At 36.2% G+C, this 14,538-nt stretch overlaps 1 protein-coding gene across 1 annotated transcript in view; it reads left to right on the forward strand.

The window, feature by feature from the left end:
• Nucleotides 1-14,538, forward strand: part of PTPRQ (protein tyrosine phosphatase receptor type Q) — a 186,761-nt gene that overhangs the window by 26,564 nt on the left and 145,659 nt on the right. Inside the window, exons 11-16 of the mRNA XM_031463085.2 lie at nt 1,924-2,096; nt 10,889-11,069; nt 12,465-12,626; nt 12,732-12,911; nt 13,521-13,628; nt 13,768-14,049. Of these exons, the coding sequence (XP_031318945.2) occupies nt 1,924-2,096; nt 10,889-11,069; nt 12,465-12,626; nt 12,732-12,911; nt 13,521-13,628; nt 13,768-14,049 (1,086 nt within the window). The remainder of the gene's footprint in view (nt 1-1,923; nt 2,097-10,888; nt 11,070-12,464; nt 12,627-12,731; nt 12,912-13,520; nt 13,629-13,767; nt 14,050-14,538) is intronic.

The following is a 14,538-nucleotide window of genomic DNA, read 5'->3' on the forward strand; positions in this document are numbered from 1 at the left end:
GGACCTTTGTGTTTAAATGGCTGTGTTATTTTCACACTACACTGTTAATTGGAAAGTTCCTCTCCTCTTGAAAAAGTATATTGGTAAATATGATGGTAGAAACATAAGCTTTAGGAAAATATATGTTAATGAAATAAAACTTGTATAAGAGGTAGCCTGTGCAAAGGACTTATTCTGTCTTATTCCTCCCTCTACCCTCAAGTGCCTAGAATGGTGACCATATGATGAATGCTCACTCTGTTGAATGATGAATGAATCAATCAGGAATGGTAGGGTCCTAGCCTACAACTCTTCCTCCATCCTTCAAAGAGGTCAAACAGTTTTTTTTTTTTTTCAGATTAGAACACCTGTGGGGAAATCCTTCTATATGGAGATATACCAAAATGTTTTTAGAAAAAAAGAGAATTCCAAGAATAAGCAAATTAGAGGTGTACCCATGTTTATTTCTCAGGTTTGAGCCCAGGTTTTCTCCATAATGGACACTGGAAACTTGACCGCAGTAATCAAATAATATGGTCAGTCCAGAATGACTTATTTATCCATCTAGCCATTAACTATTGAACAAATATTTGGAATTATTTATATTGGTACCATATCTAGGAGGCTTCTTTTTTTTTTTTTTTTTTTTTTTTTTTACTGGTTACTTTGTAGAGACACATTAACAAAGAAACAATTCAATCTATTGGATGAAAACTCCATACAGTTTACTGTGTGGTTTACTTAAGCACAATTAGGTTCATTATTATAAATAATACTTACATGAATTGTGATACAAATTTTCAGTTCCTTTCTGTTACCTTAAAGAACAGAGTCATTTTTCATTTGTATTATACCCCTAATGTATCACTCCTCTTCTAGGTGGAATTTACTAAACATACTACTGTGAAATATCTCAGCTTAAGAAAATGAGTTTAATATGTACCACATTGTAATCATAAGGGATAATACTTTTATGTCACATTTTTTCTTTCTTGAACCAACATTTTGTAAAGTCATTTGAACCATTTGTTTCTTATAATAACCTGGTATAGTGATAGGACCAATATAACACCCATTTATAGATAAGAAACTAAAGATAGAGGGTGAATTAGCTATTTATAATCACAAACTGATCTATATACAAAAAATGGACAAAAGCCCAGAGCAGCTTTATTTTTGGTTCATTATTTTGTGGCACTGTTTTCCTAGATGTTGCACTTGGTGACAAATATGTTTGTATGTATGTATAATTGGCTTGCAATATTATATTAGTTTCTGATGTACAACATAGTGATTTGATACTATTATACATTACAAAATGATCACCACTCAGTGACTTTCAAATGAGAACTTGTTTAAGTACTTGGTACTTCATCTTAAATCCATTGTTACTCTTTCCCTCTTTTTCTTTCTATTGCAAAGAGTGAGAGCACCTGAAATCTGAGTCACATAATTAATTTGTAAAATCAGCAATCAGTCAACTTTTTAAATAATTTTATGTAATAAAATTAAACTAGCTTAACTGAATTTACCAACTACATGATATTACATTCAAAGTGTTCTGGATATTTTTTGTATGTTATTATTATAAAGCCTTCAAGATTTCTACTGGACATTAATCATCCATAAACAACTTTCTCTGGGAAGTTATTTTTGTTAATTTGTTTTGAACAAGTGTTACGACATTTTGATTTGGGGAAATTATTCCACGCTATCCTATTTCTTATGTACATTTTTTAGAACAATGTGTAGAAATTTAACTTTAAATATTTGTATACTTAAAGAATCTTATATATTTTTAATTATTAATAAATAAGTAAATTGTTTTAGTCTATTTTCTAATAGAAGTGCTTACATATCTTAAATCATGAACAAAGAATGTAGAGAATTTTAAAAATTTGAGAGTGTATTTTTAATTTTCCCTCTCCTTATTTTGTTTTTCAGTTCCTGGTGTGGTGTTTGGCTTACAGGTTGCAGAAGTAGAAGCCACGCAAATAAGAATTACTTGGGAGAAACCACGACAACCAAATGGAATTATTAACCAGTACAGAGTAAAAGTACTAGTTTCAGAGACAGGAGTAATTTTGGAAGATACTTTGCTCACAGGGAAAGATGAGGTACTGCACTTTAATTTCATTACTTGGTGAGCCCTTTCTACTTGGTTCTGGCCCAGATAACTTTGAAGATTTGCCACCAGAATATTTGACAAGCTTCAAAGTTCAAGTGAAGTGAATTTAGGCATGTAGATAATCTAGCTCAATCATATTTCATTTTAGGACATAGACTATTAGTTCAGTGCTATTATTCTTTTTCAGCATCTGAAAAATGTTAATTGAGTAATTCAGCGGGATTAAAGTTACTTCCTTAAGTAATGGTTATTATGGTAATTAAGTTAATGAATTGTTTGGAAACTCCTGTTATGATTTAAATCCTCATTCTAAGGCTGTGTTTGCAATTTTGAACAGTTGCCCAAGAAAGACACAATGATTTTAGTTGCTGTTGTTGACAAATGATTTGTCCTATTTAGTCTTAGGAAGCCAAATTTCTCAAAGTGGCCTCATTTAAAAACAAACAAACAAAAAAACCAATGCACATTTGATTAAAGAAATCAAATAAGTAAGAGAGATGAAGTCAGTTCAGAGGTACAAGAGGACAATGTGTTTGCTTCTGTTCACCCTGAAAGTCTTTTCCTCCCCTTTGTTTCCATTAGAAAATACAAGCAGATTTTCCTCCATTGCCTTCATTCACCTCACCCAGCCAGCAGTTCATCTGTGAATTTCCTCTAAGATTCCAGACTAGTCATATCCAGATACTGGCAGCTCCCGGGGCACACAAAAAATAAACATACTTAGGACCAGTGAGTGTGTCAATCACTGCACCTTGGAGGCACTACCTGATGGTTATTTAGCAGTTGGCTTCCTAATTTGGTCTTTTGGTCCAGAATCCCTGCTTCTTTTAACTGTGCTGTTAGTTTTCCCCACACACAGTGGTCCATCTATTCCTAGTCCCAGCCTTCCTCCATTTCTGTCCCCTACCTAGAAGTTGACCTTATTATATGCTCAGTGCACTCTGGCCACCCAGGAGTTCTTGCTCCAAGTTGTTTGACATCTCTGTCCCAGGGTTAAACTTTAATCCAATGCTGACTCCATTCCTTTGTGCAGAAGACGCTGAGTCATGCTTTCTCTGATACTTTAGTTGACAACTCGGGCAAAGGGCTTTGAAAGCTTAACCCTCTGCTCCTGCTGAGAAGGCCTTAAATTAGATACGTTGCTTTTTTAGGACCAGGTGACAGGTCTTGCACTTCTGCCAATGACATCTCTTGAATGGCCAGCCAAACCTGTTTTTTCTCTTGAAACTAAGAGATTCTAGAAATACTTCTTTGTGATTCTGCCTCTATCTATATGCTCTGCAATCCCTGTGACATAGTAGAGAGAACATGAGTTTTGGTATTGTACTGATCTGGATTTATACTCTGATTTGGTTACTTACTGGGCTGTACAGGAGAGAGGTTGTGTGTGCAAACCTAGGGGATGGAATGCTTAGGTTTAAGCCTTGGTTTTGCTCTTACGAATGGTTTAACCTTGAGAAAGTTGGCCTGACCTCTCTGAACTTCACTTTCTTCTCTAAGGTAGGGACTATAAGAGTCCCTGTAACACAGGGTGGCTAAGGAGGATTTAATGGGTTAATGTGTATAAAGAGCTTAGAACTCTACCTGGCATATAGTAAGTCTCATGTTAAATAATTGTGACCTTTTGTAAGGATGATCATGGCATTGGACCTTTCACCCTCCTTGGGACTCAATATTAATTTCCTTATCCTCGCTCAATAAAAGGAGACATTATACTACTCTTTATTTCCATGATGATATCTTTCTTCATTACATCAGGTCCATTACTGATATTTCTACATCCCCATGTGATTGGTGTTTAAGTTGAACTTGCAGGAGGTTGATGTGAGGAGACACATATGGCAGAGGCTCAAATCCAAATGAACCAGGATCCTAGCCCTGGCTCTGCCCTTTCTAGGTCTGTGACCTTGGAAAGTCAACTTCTGGAGACTTAGTGCCCTCATTTGTAAAGCAGAACTTATATATCCACCTCATACAGTGAGGAGTAAAGAGATAACAGGTAAAGCCTCTGCTTAGTGTGTTCATTTATGACCCTTTTTCTTGACCTTGGAGTAGGATCAGGACTCTTCCATTCATTATTTGGCTTCTCAAAGTGTGGCCTCTACATCCTGTCTCAAAAATTCTTTAAATTCCTGAAATCTTATTAGAAGTAACTGGTGACCTCATAAGTGTCAGAAAAGTGGTTGTATATTTTTAACTGTCCTCATCTTCCCTGTCTCCTCCAAAATGCATCCCTCTGACTCCCACCTTCCAGCTTTTGACACAACCATTTTCTCCCGAACACTTCCCCCACCTTGATTTACTGTGACTTTGCAAGATGTTGGCCTCGTGTGAAGAAAAATGAAGAAAGTGAAAAGCCAGCTCTTTTACAACATTCTAACTCCTTTATAAAGGTATTCCAGAGACTTATGTTTTCAGCCATCTCATTACACATTCTTTTGATGGCCTCACTGTTTCAACCACTGCATCCTATTTGCGTGACTCTTTTGGCCTGTTTTCCATAATGATTTTTCTCTCTGACACTCTGCATTCTTAATAACAACCATTTCTGGAGAGGTTCTGCCAGGGCTCATCGCATTTAAACTCATTTTCCCCCATAAAACCAAACAAAACAAGAATTTTGGTGGGGGTTAATAGTACTTGGTTCATGATCGGAAAGAGAAGATGAAGTTGGAATGAAGGACAGGCAGAGATCCTGGGACAGTGATGGAGACCTGTAACATCTCCCACAGGACACACAAGAAGAAAGTCTGCTCAGGCAATTAATAGTTTCATTGGTCAAGAACAAGACCTGGAGAGAGGCTGACTTGAAGCCCAGATACCAAATAACAGTCTTAGAATTCCCTAACCCCTTGGACTGGGCACACCACACGGCTCTGATCTGGAGGTCATTGCCTAGGCATTTGGGAGGCGTTGATGGCATTTTTATGTGCTTGATGTCTCTCTTTTTGGATAGCCATTATCCTCTCTTCATGAGGGCTTGAAACTTTGGGGTTACCTCTGACATTGACTAGCTACTGAATGCTAAGTATAATCAGTGTTAACACCAGTTACTTCTGCCTCCAGAGTGTGACCTTCATACCTGTATATTTTATTACTGTGTCCCCACTGCACCTAAGGATTGCATAGTCTCTTGCCTGGACTATTTCTGTTAGCTTACTACTTTAGTTTTCCATTGTGCTATAACCATTTGCCACAAGCTTGAAACAACTCATATTTACTATCTCAGTTTCTGTGGGTCAGGAGTCCCAGTGCAATCAGGGGGCTTACTATACTGTATTCTCATCTGGAGGTTTGACTGGGGAAGAATCCACTTCCATGGTCACTCAGATTTTGAGCAGATTTAATTTCCTTTTGCCTGTAGAACCAAGGGCCCTAGATTCTTGCTGGCCTTTTGGCTAGAGACTACCCTTAGTTCTAGCTCATAGAGATCTCCCACAGTTTCTTGCCACAGGAACTTTCCCACCATGGCCGTTTACTTCATCAAGCCAGCAAGCAGGGTCTATAGAATGCAATGTAATTATGGGGGTGGAGTCCCATCCCTTTGCCTCATTCCATTGGTTAGATGCAAATCATAGTTCCCACCCAGAGGAAGGGGTTTATATGAATGAATGAACAACAGGAGGTAGGGATGATGGGACACCCACATGAGAACCTATCCACTGCAGTTTCTGCACTGTTTTGTATTGGAATAATCCTTCCAGATTTAAGGATATTACTTAAAAATACATTAGAAGATTTAATATCAGAGTTTGAGGACCTTTATTTCAACTTCCAAACATATATGAATCTCATCTGTGACATGCCTAATAAATGATTGGGAATCCAGCCTCTGATAAAATATTTGATCAACTCTGACAATAGCATGTTTACTACCACAAAGGGGCTCCTATTCTATAAGCTTTAAGCCATTCTTTTTTTTTTTTTTTAGTTTTAATTTAATTTTTATTGAAGTATAGTTGATTTACAATGTTGTGTTAGTTCCAGGTGTACAGCAAAGTGATTCAGTATGCATACATGTATATCTATTCTTTTTCAGATTCCTTTCCATTATAGGTTATTATAAGATGTTGGATATGATTCCCTGTGCTGTAAAGTAGATCCTTGTTGTTTATCTACTTTATACATAGTAGTTATACTTGTGGTTCCCAAACTCCTAATTTATCCCTCCTCCCCCCCTTCCCCTTTGGTAATCATCGGTTTGTTTTCTGTACCTGTGAAAATGTTCATTTTTATCATTTTTTAGATTCCATGTAAGTGATATTATATGATATTTGTCTTTCTCTGTCTGACTTCACTTAGTATGATAATCTAGGTCCATCCATGTTGCTGAAAATGGTATTTCATTCTTTTTATGGCTGAGTAATATTCCATTATATATATATATATATATATATATATATATATATATATACCACATTTTCTTGATCTATTTATCTGTCAGCGGACATTTAGGTTGCTTCTTTGTCTTTAAGCCATTCTTCTTTATGGTCTCATGGGCATGCGTTATCAGGTAGCTGTAAACTTCCAGACACTCTGATAGGTCCAGAACATACAGAGATGAATGTGAAACTACCCTGATCTTTAACTATTTTGAACTGAAAAATTTGTCCTTTAATGTTTGCCAGTTTGTCCCACCTGTCCTCTCTAGACCCATGCAGTAGATTGTAGTGACTTTGAGTTTGTGCTTTGCAATCAGGAAGATCGGTTCCAAGTCTACTTCTGCTATGACTAGTTTTGTGAGCTTGAACAGATGGCTGTAAAATGGAGGTAATAATATCTGTTCTTTGGGCTATAATGAAGTGATATCACATGGGTACAAGTATTTAGCACCGTATGTGACACATAGTAGCTTTAAATGTTAGTCTCTGCAGTAGTAATAACACTACACAATGATTTAACTTTTTAATCATTTGAAGATAATGGTCTTGGTTTCCCTAAGGCTTAACATCCTCAGTTTCTCATCAGTCATGGTTTCCAGGTCCTTCATATTACTGATTACTCTCCTGTGTATATTTCCCAATTTGTCAATGAGCATCTTTCTCTGCTGAACACAATATTCCATACATAATTTGACTAGAGCCAAATTGAGCAGAGCTATTTTTCCTTTGGTGTAAATTTTCCACTTTTATCATTGCAAATAATAAAATTAATTTCTTTGGGAAACTCATTTCACAGAGATGAAAATTTGAAAAACTCTAAAGTCAGCTCTCTATGGACTTCTCTCCAGTTGAATTTCACATTCAGATCTCATCCTGTACTTGGTCTTCTAATCAAACACTAAGGCATTTTCTCCCAAAAGACTCCATCTTGCTACATAGTGTTACAAATTTCTAAGATTGGTACAGATACATCTTTTTATCCAACATGTTTTTCAAGTGTGTCGATGTTTGTCAGTGGTGAACATGAGAAGAAAACCAGCTAAATGCTTGGTCAATTGCATCAGAATGAGGCGGAGATCAGGACTTGATAGTAATCAAGGAGTACTTGAGACAAGTTTACTTTATTGAGCATTAGCAACATAAACAGAATCAAGCCTTAAGGATTTGTTACCCAGATAATGTGTAGAATGATACAGTATCCATTAGAACCTTTCTAAATATATTCTAATTGCAAGCTTCTTTTTACCACTACTAGATAATAGCACAAGTCACATTATAGTTTATAATAAAATATAGAAGCATTTTGTAAGAATAAGTCACATTTTTCATTAATTCAGTTGAGTAGACTTCCAGTAAGTGGAAATTGATAGATATAATAGAGGTTTTTATGCAAAATAAAATCACATTAGCTATAAGGAAGACTGTTACATGTAGAATCAGGTTGGTTTATTCAGGTGTATTAGGAACTTAACTCTGAAGACTGATAATTATTTCACATAAATTCCAAAGATTCCTGGGTAGCATTTGGGAGTCCTTTCATGTTGATAAATTGTGCCTTTCCCTAACTCAGTTATTCTCAACCAGGGCCAGTTTTGCTCCCTAGGAGACATTTGGCAATCTCTGGAGACATTTTTCATTGTCACTTCTGGGAAGATGCTTCTAGTAGGCGGAACCAGGGATGCTACTAAACTTCCTACAATGCCCTAGACAATTCCTCATAACACAAAATTATCTAACACAGGATGTCAGTGGTGCTGAGGCTGAGGACACTGGACTCAGAGTCCAAAAGTTTAGGGAGTTGTGACAGGCCCTTTTCCCTTCTCTTTCCCTCATTTCCTCACATGCTTCTCTCAGTACCTTCCCATTACTCTCTTAAGTTCTGATTCTTTACCATGATTTTTGCTCTAAAGTTATTTTTTTAATCTTTTGAAATATTTAATACCTAATACTTTTAAAAAAAAAAAAGAGGCAAAATGTGGTAACTATTCACAACATAGTACACTTGGTGATAATAACACTCTGGGTTTCTATAAAACCAGTGTTCAAGCCACTTGTAGTTAGGGAGGGTCATTCCAGTGAATTTGGGAGAAATTCAGATAGTCAGAATTATTCAGGTCAACTCTTAGGCTGAAATAGCGGTTTGTCAACAGAGATGCTTGACTTAGTTAATTGATGGGATACTATGGTTTAACTCTCAATAATTTATCCGAGATGAGTATAAAATACTGAGAGATTTAATGCAAAGTCACAGTTCAGGGGGAATTTCTCTGTACTACCCTGTTTTACCTTCTACAGTTCTTTGTACACAGTACATTCTCAAAGGGTGACTGATTGATAGTGGAAACAGCTGTGTGGTCAAGGCACAAACTATTGACTGGAATACCAGAGCATCTCTGAATTATGTGTTTGTGATTCATGTCTTCTCTGATTTCTCTGTGGAGGCAGAGCTGAAGTATGCCTTGGCAGACAGAAGATCTTTAGTTTGTCCCATATAAAGATCCCTATCCAGAGGGCTTCGCCACAATATTTTATGATAAAGGTATTTTATAGGTATATCTCTGCTTTGTATCACAATGCTTTTCTGGCTAACGATATAACAAGATTTAGAAAATTTTAGTTTATAAGTATCATTTGGAGAACTGGAGATTAATGTGTATCTTTTCTTCATTCTTTTATTTTCTCAGAAAAGTTAGCATTTAAATGGCCTGTATTTGTGGCTAGTTGAATAAGTTAAACTGTCTTAAAATTTCTTGCCTTCCCAAGATTTTTCCTGAGCATCTACTATTTTTAAAAAATACTAATACTTTGTCAGTAAGGAATTAAAAACTTGTTTCTAGCTCTAGGAGTAAACACAACCCAAAAACATGTCAGATAATTAAAAGATGTACCAAAGTCTATAAATGAATAAAACCTGTATTATGAATTATAAGTTTTGAGGGCACAAGAGGCTGAAATTGAGAAGGAATAGAATTTTTTTTTTAAGGGTTCAGAGGTGAGTTTTGAAGCACTTGAAAAGGAAGTGACAAAAAGAGTAGTTCTTGCAACATTTTCTTTTTTCAAAACTCTTTATTTTTGGAAAAGTCTGAACAGATATAAAAGGAGAAAAAGAGTATCATGAGCCCATGTTAACCCATGACCTGGATGCAATAATTATCAACATGCTGCTTTTCTTGCCTTCGCTGTCTGTCGCTGCTGCTGCAGACATATTTTAAAATAAATTCCAGACTTCATGTCATTTTGCTCTTACATGCCTAAGAATGGGTCCCCCAAAACATGGACATTTTAATTGATTCCATAATTCCATTACCACAATTGACAAAACTACTAATCTTGTCTTGGTATCGTCTAAGTCCTAGCCCATACTCACGTTTCCCTGGGTATCTTCAGAGCCTACACTGGTAGGTATGTTCTACTTAGAATCAAGTCCACACATTGCATTCGGTTGTTAAGCCTGTTAAGGCAACATTTTCTTTGATTAATCTTTAGCCTTATCTTCAAGGTTGATGATCTACACAAAATATCTAATATTATTTGGCCAAAACACCCTTTTCTCATTCTGTTGTGTGGAAAAGAAGGAAGAGAGTTTTCTTATTGTCCCAATATAAAACTCTACTGTATATATCTGTAATCTTCTCCTGATGTTTTTAATAATTCTTTTTTAATTAAATTTAAAATTTTTATTTATCTTTAATTTTTTAAGATTTTTATTTAATTTTTAAAAAAATTTTCTGATGTTTTTGATTTCACTTTAGTATCTGCTACTTTGGTGAACGTCACATGTATAAAACACATTTTGGCATCTAGGAACAATCAGTTACTTAAAATATTGCTTAGGTTCAGAGCCTTGGATAGGTCTGCCGTGAACCCTGTTTGAAAACAATTGCCATGCAGTTTTGATCATGTCTGTAACGTCACTCAGTTAAACTGTTATTACTGACATGTACCCAGTAGGCACTCAGGCTGCTCACTCCTGGTGTGCAAATAAGGACACGTAGATAATGAAGCAAAACACATTTTAATAAGGCAGTATGCCTAGAACACTTACTTTTGAGGGGTGAGCAGTTAAAATATTTTAGCCGTGAAACCTTTGCATGAGGATGTGTAATGTTACCATAAGGAAACTAACTCAGGTCAGAAACAAATGTCTGCTTCTTCCCACAATATGGTATTGGACTCTTAAGATATGGAAGTGATCACAGTGTGTTACAATGATGCAGGATTTTTAGTAGCTTTAGAATGAAATCTTAGAATGTAAAGGCAACAGTAGTCATGGAAATAATATTATTTTTTAAAAACGTGATTTCAAAATTACTGATTTTTGGAATTAGTGCTTGAGTGAAGCCATTATTAAGCATAAGTGTCGCAAGCAGTCTTTGTAAATATCTGTTTTTAATTACAGTATATAAGTGACCCCCTGGCTCCAGAAGCTGTGAATATAGTAGAGTCAATGGCAGGATTATTTGAAGGTTCAGCAGAGATGTCTTCTGACCTGCACTTGCTTGCTTCGGTTATGTACAACAGTCACCCACATAGTAACTTCCCAGCGAGGAGTAGAGCTGATGACCAGCCTTCAACAGTTGGTAGGTGCATTTTTCTTTTTTTTCTGTGAAGCTTATTTAAACTACTAGTACTAGCCGGCACAGATATGAACCTTAGCTGGGAGTTCAACCCAGTTATTAATGGTCCATGAGATGGAGCCAGATTTTTTTTTTTCTTCTGTAACTGTTGGATAACCTCATGCAGCAAATGGAAATGCCACACAGGCAGGAGCTGGCCCCTCCTAACCCATCTGACCTTCCTCGGAGGAAAAGTAGCACCCTAGAGTCTGGCCAAGCTGCATAGACAATCAGTTGTTACAGTTGCCAAAGCAGGTGTGATGGGGAGGGATTAACATATCTTCAAATCATTTACAGGCCTCACACTCTCTGCAGCTTTTGACTAATAGGTTTTCAAATGTCACTGAAGGCAAATAGGTCAGAAAGTTACAACTCTAGCGCATGGGGTGATAAACAGGTGTAGGCGACCCCGACGACGTGGTGATGTCATTAGTGTGTGCACTTGCTCCTCAGGGTCAGTGGATCTTACAGTTTCTAAAAGGACAGTGTCATATATAGAAAATTTAAAAAGACTCGGTTAGAAGACACACATCTAAATGATCTCTCTGGTTCTTCTAAAAGGCTAAGTGAGAAGAATTTTTTTGTTGTTGCTTTTTCTCCGATTTGATATTTGTCCCATTCCAAATTAAAAGTAAGTGACATTATTTTCTTGATGGTAGAATTAGTCAGAAGTATCACATTACATTCAATATATGCTTATTTCATTTACTGGTCTGTTTTTCCTGTGCAAAGAAGACTGGGGCAACACTAAAACTTAAGAGGCCCATGATTTCTGATACAGATGTTTTCTTAAATACTTAGTTTGGTCTAAATGCTAATCAACATTGTTGGAAGCACAAGTTCTAAGTAAGTGGAAAAAAAAAAAAAACCCCAACATTTTTTTGAAATCCTTATCTAGATACATTTATGTGACAGTTACATAAGCATGCTTGCCTTAAATCATTAACGGGTTTAGCAAATGTATGGTGAATTTTGAGTTCACATAAAGTCTTATTTCTGTGATTTTCATAGTATAACCCAACATTGACTTACAATATTTCAATTTCATTTTTTGCCTAATTGTCTTTTCAGAAAAAAATTCCTAGCCTGTCTTTTGTAGAAAGTGATGTTTTCTCAAAACACTCACTTCATGTCTAGGATAGTTAATAACAACTAACAAAACTATATTATGAGCACAAAATGTTTATAGATACTGTTGGGATATATTCAGCATGTCTGTTATTAATTCTGTATCTACCTTTTATATAAAGGTTACATGGAGACATTGGGAAATCTGGTTTAAGATTTTACTCTGTGGGTAAAAATAATTTTGATCATGAAGCCAAACATCTATTTTTTTTAAAAACTAATTTCAAACAGGAACTGCAAGGAATCAGTACATCACGGACGTTGCGGCCGAACAGCTGTCTTACGTTATCAGGAGGCTTGTCCCTTTCACTGAGCACATGATTAGTGTATCTGCTTTCACCATCATGGGAGAAGGACCACCAACGGTTCTCCATGTTAGGACACATGAGCAAGGTAAGAGTGTATTTCATTCGAAACAATTACCAAATATTTATTGCTCTTGACCTTTGTAATCCTTTTTCTTTTCATTCATATTAATTGCTCATTCTTCTTCTCAAGTGCCAAGCTCCATTCAAGTTATAAACTATAAAAATATTAGCTCTTCATCTGTTTTGTTATATTGGGATCCTCCAGAATATCCCAATGGAAAAATAACTCATTATACAATTTATGCAGTGGAACTGGATACAAACAGAGCATTCCAGATGACTACTTTAGACAACAGCTTTCTCATAACAGGTAGAACAAAGTTTTGTTTCATTCTGTTTTAACATTCTTCTGATGGAAAATATACATCTCTCTTTGCCTTAAACACTGCAGGATACATGTTGCATCATTCAGATTTTGTCGTGCTATGCTCCCATAGATGTCTTGAAAAATACTTGCAGAAATAACTTGATTAAATGTGTTTTTCTTTAACTGTATTTATCTGCTAAGAAATAAAATCATCAGACCACAAATATCTTAGGAATATATAGCTCAGGGAATTTTGTGCCTGGTACATCGAAATAACTCAGGAATGAAGGTTTGATTGATTGTATGTGACAATCAGCTAAAGTAGTTGAGCTGATGTGGTGTTTGTGCCAAATCAACTACATTCCTCCCAGTGTGCCAAAAATTATGTTTTCACCCTCAGATTGTTGCCTTTATATTTTAGGAAAGAACTAAAACATCATCAACAGGCAAAGGCTCTCATCCCAAGGAAGCTGGGGAGATTGGGGTTATAAGGAGGCTGATGTGGAGAACCAGTCTCCCCAAGAAGTCATTTTCACTAGTCCTATGTTAGCTGGCACTGATCCCGGAGTGCTATTTTAAGGACTTTAAACAAATCGCCTGTTGTCCTTATAGGGTTAAAGAAATACACGAAATATAAAATGAGAGTGGCTGCCTCAACCAATGTTGGAGAAAGTTCTTTGTCTGAAGAAAATGACATCTTTGTGAGGACTCCAGAAGACGGTAAGAACGTTGGATGCAATTTTAATATCAAGAAGCAAGTGGTTTTGTGTGCTTACTGCCATCGACCTCATGCTGCCATTCGTGTCTCAAGCAGTCAGCACGAGAAAATACATACATTTAAAATTGTGCTTCCTTCCAGAACCAGAATCATCCCCTCAAGATGTTGAAGTTACTGATGTTACTGCTAGTGAAATAAGTTTGAAGTGGTTACCACCTGAGAAACCCAATGGGGTTATTGTTGCCTATGAAGTACTCTGTAAAAATCTGGATACCTTATTTATGAAGAACACTTCAACCACAGATGTAATTTTAAGGGGCTTAAAACCTTACACCCTCTATAACATTTCCGTAAGATCGTATACCAGGGTTGGTCACGGCAATCGGTTGTCTTCTTTACTCTCTGTAAGGACTTCTGAGACTGGTAAGTTTTTGTTTATTTGTTTAATATATATTAATGAAATGTACACAGCGGACATTTGTCACCTTGTTTGTATTTTACATAATCTAGAATCTCTCATTATTCTGTTTCGTATAATCCAGGAATTTCTATGCTTTTCCTGGTAACGTGGGAAAAGACTTGCTGTGGAAATTTTTACAGTCTGATTTATCTATAAGGAAACTCTAAAATAAACCAGTGTCTTTACTTTGTTTTTCTGTTGATTCATCGTTAGTGTAAAGAAATGCAACAGATTTTTGAACGTTAATTTTGTAACCTGCTACCTTGCTGAATTCTTAAATCAGCTCTAGCAGTTTTTGTGTGGACCTTTTGGGGTTTTCTATATATAGTAACATGTCATCGGCATATAGTGACACTTTTACCTCTTCTTTTCCAATTCGGATCCCTTTTATTTCTTTCTCTTGCCTGACTGCTGTGGCTAGGACTTCCAGAACTATGTTGAATAGGAGTGGT

The sequence above is a fragment of the Camelus dromedarius genome, chromosome 11, assembly GCF_036321535.1.
Source record: "Camelus dromedarius isolate mCamDro1 chromosome 11, mCamDro1.pat, whole genome shotgun sequence".
In the NCBI taxonomy this organism is placed as follows: Eukaryota; Metazoa; Chordata; class Mammalia; order Artiodactyla; family Camelidae; genus Camelus; species Camelus dromedarius.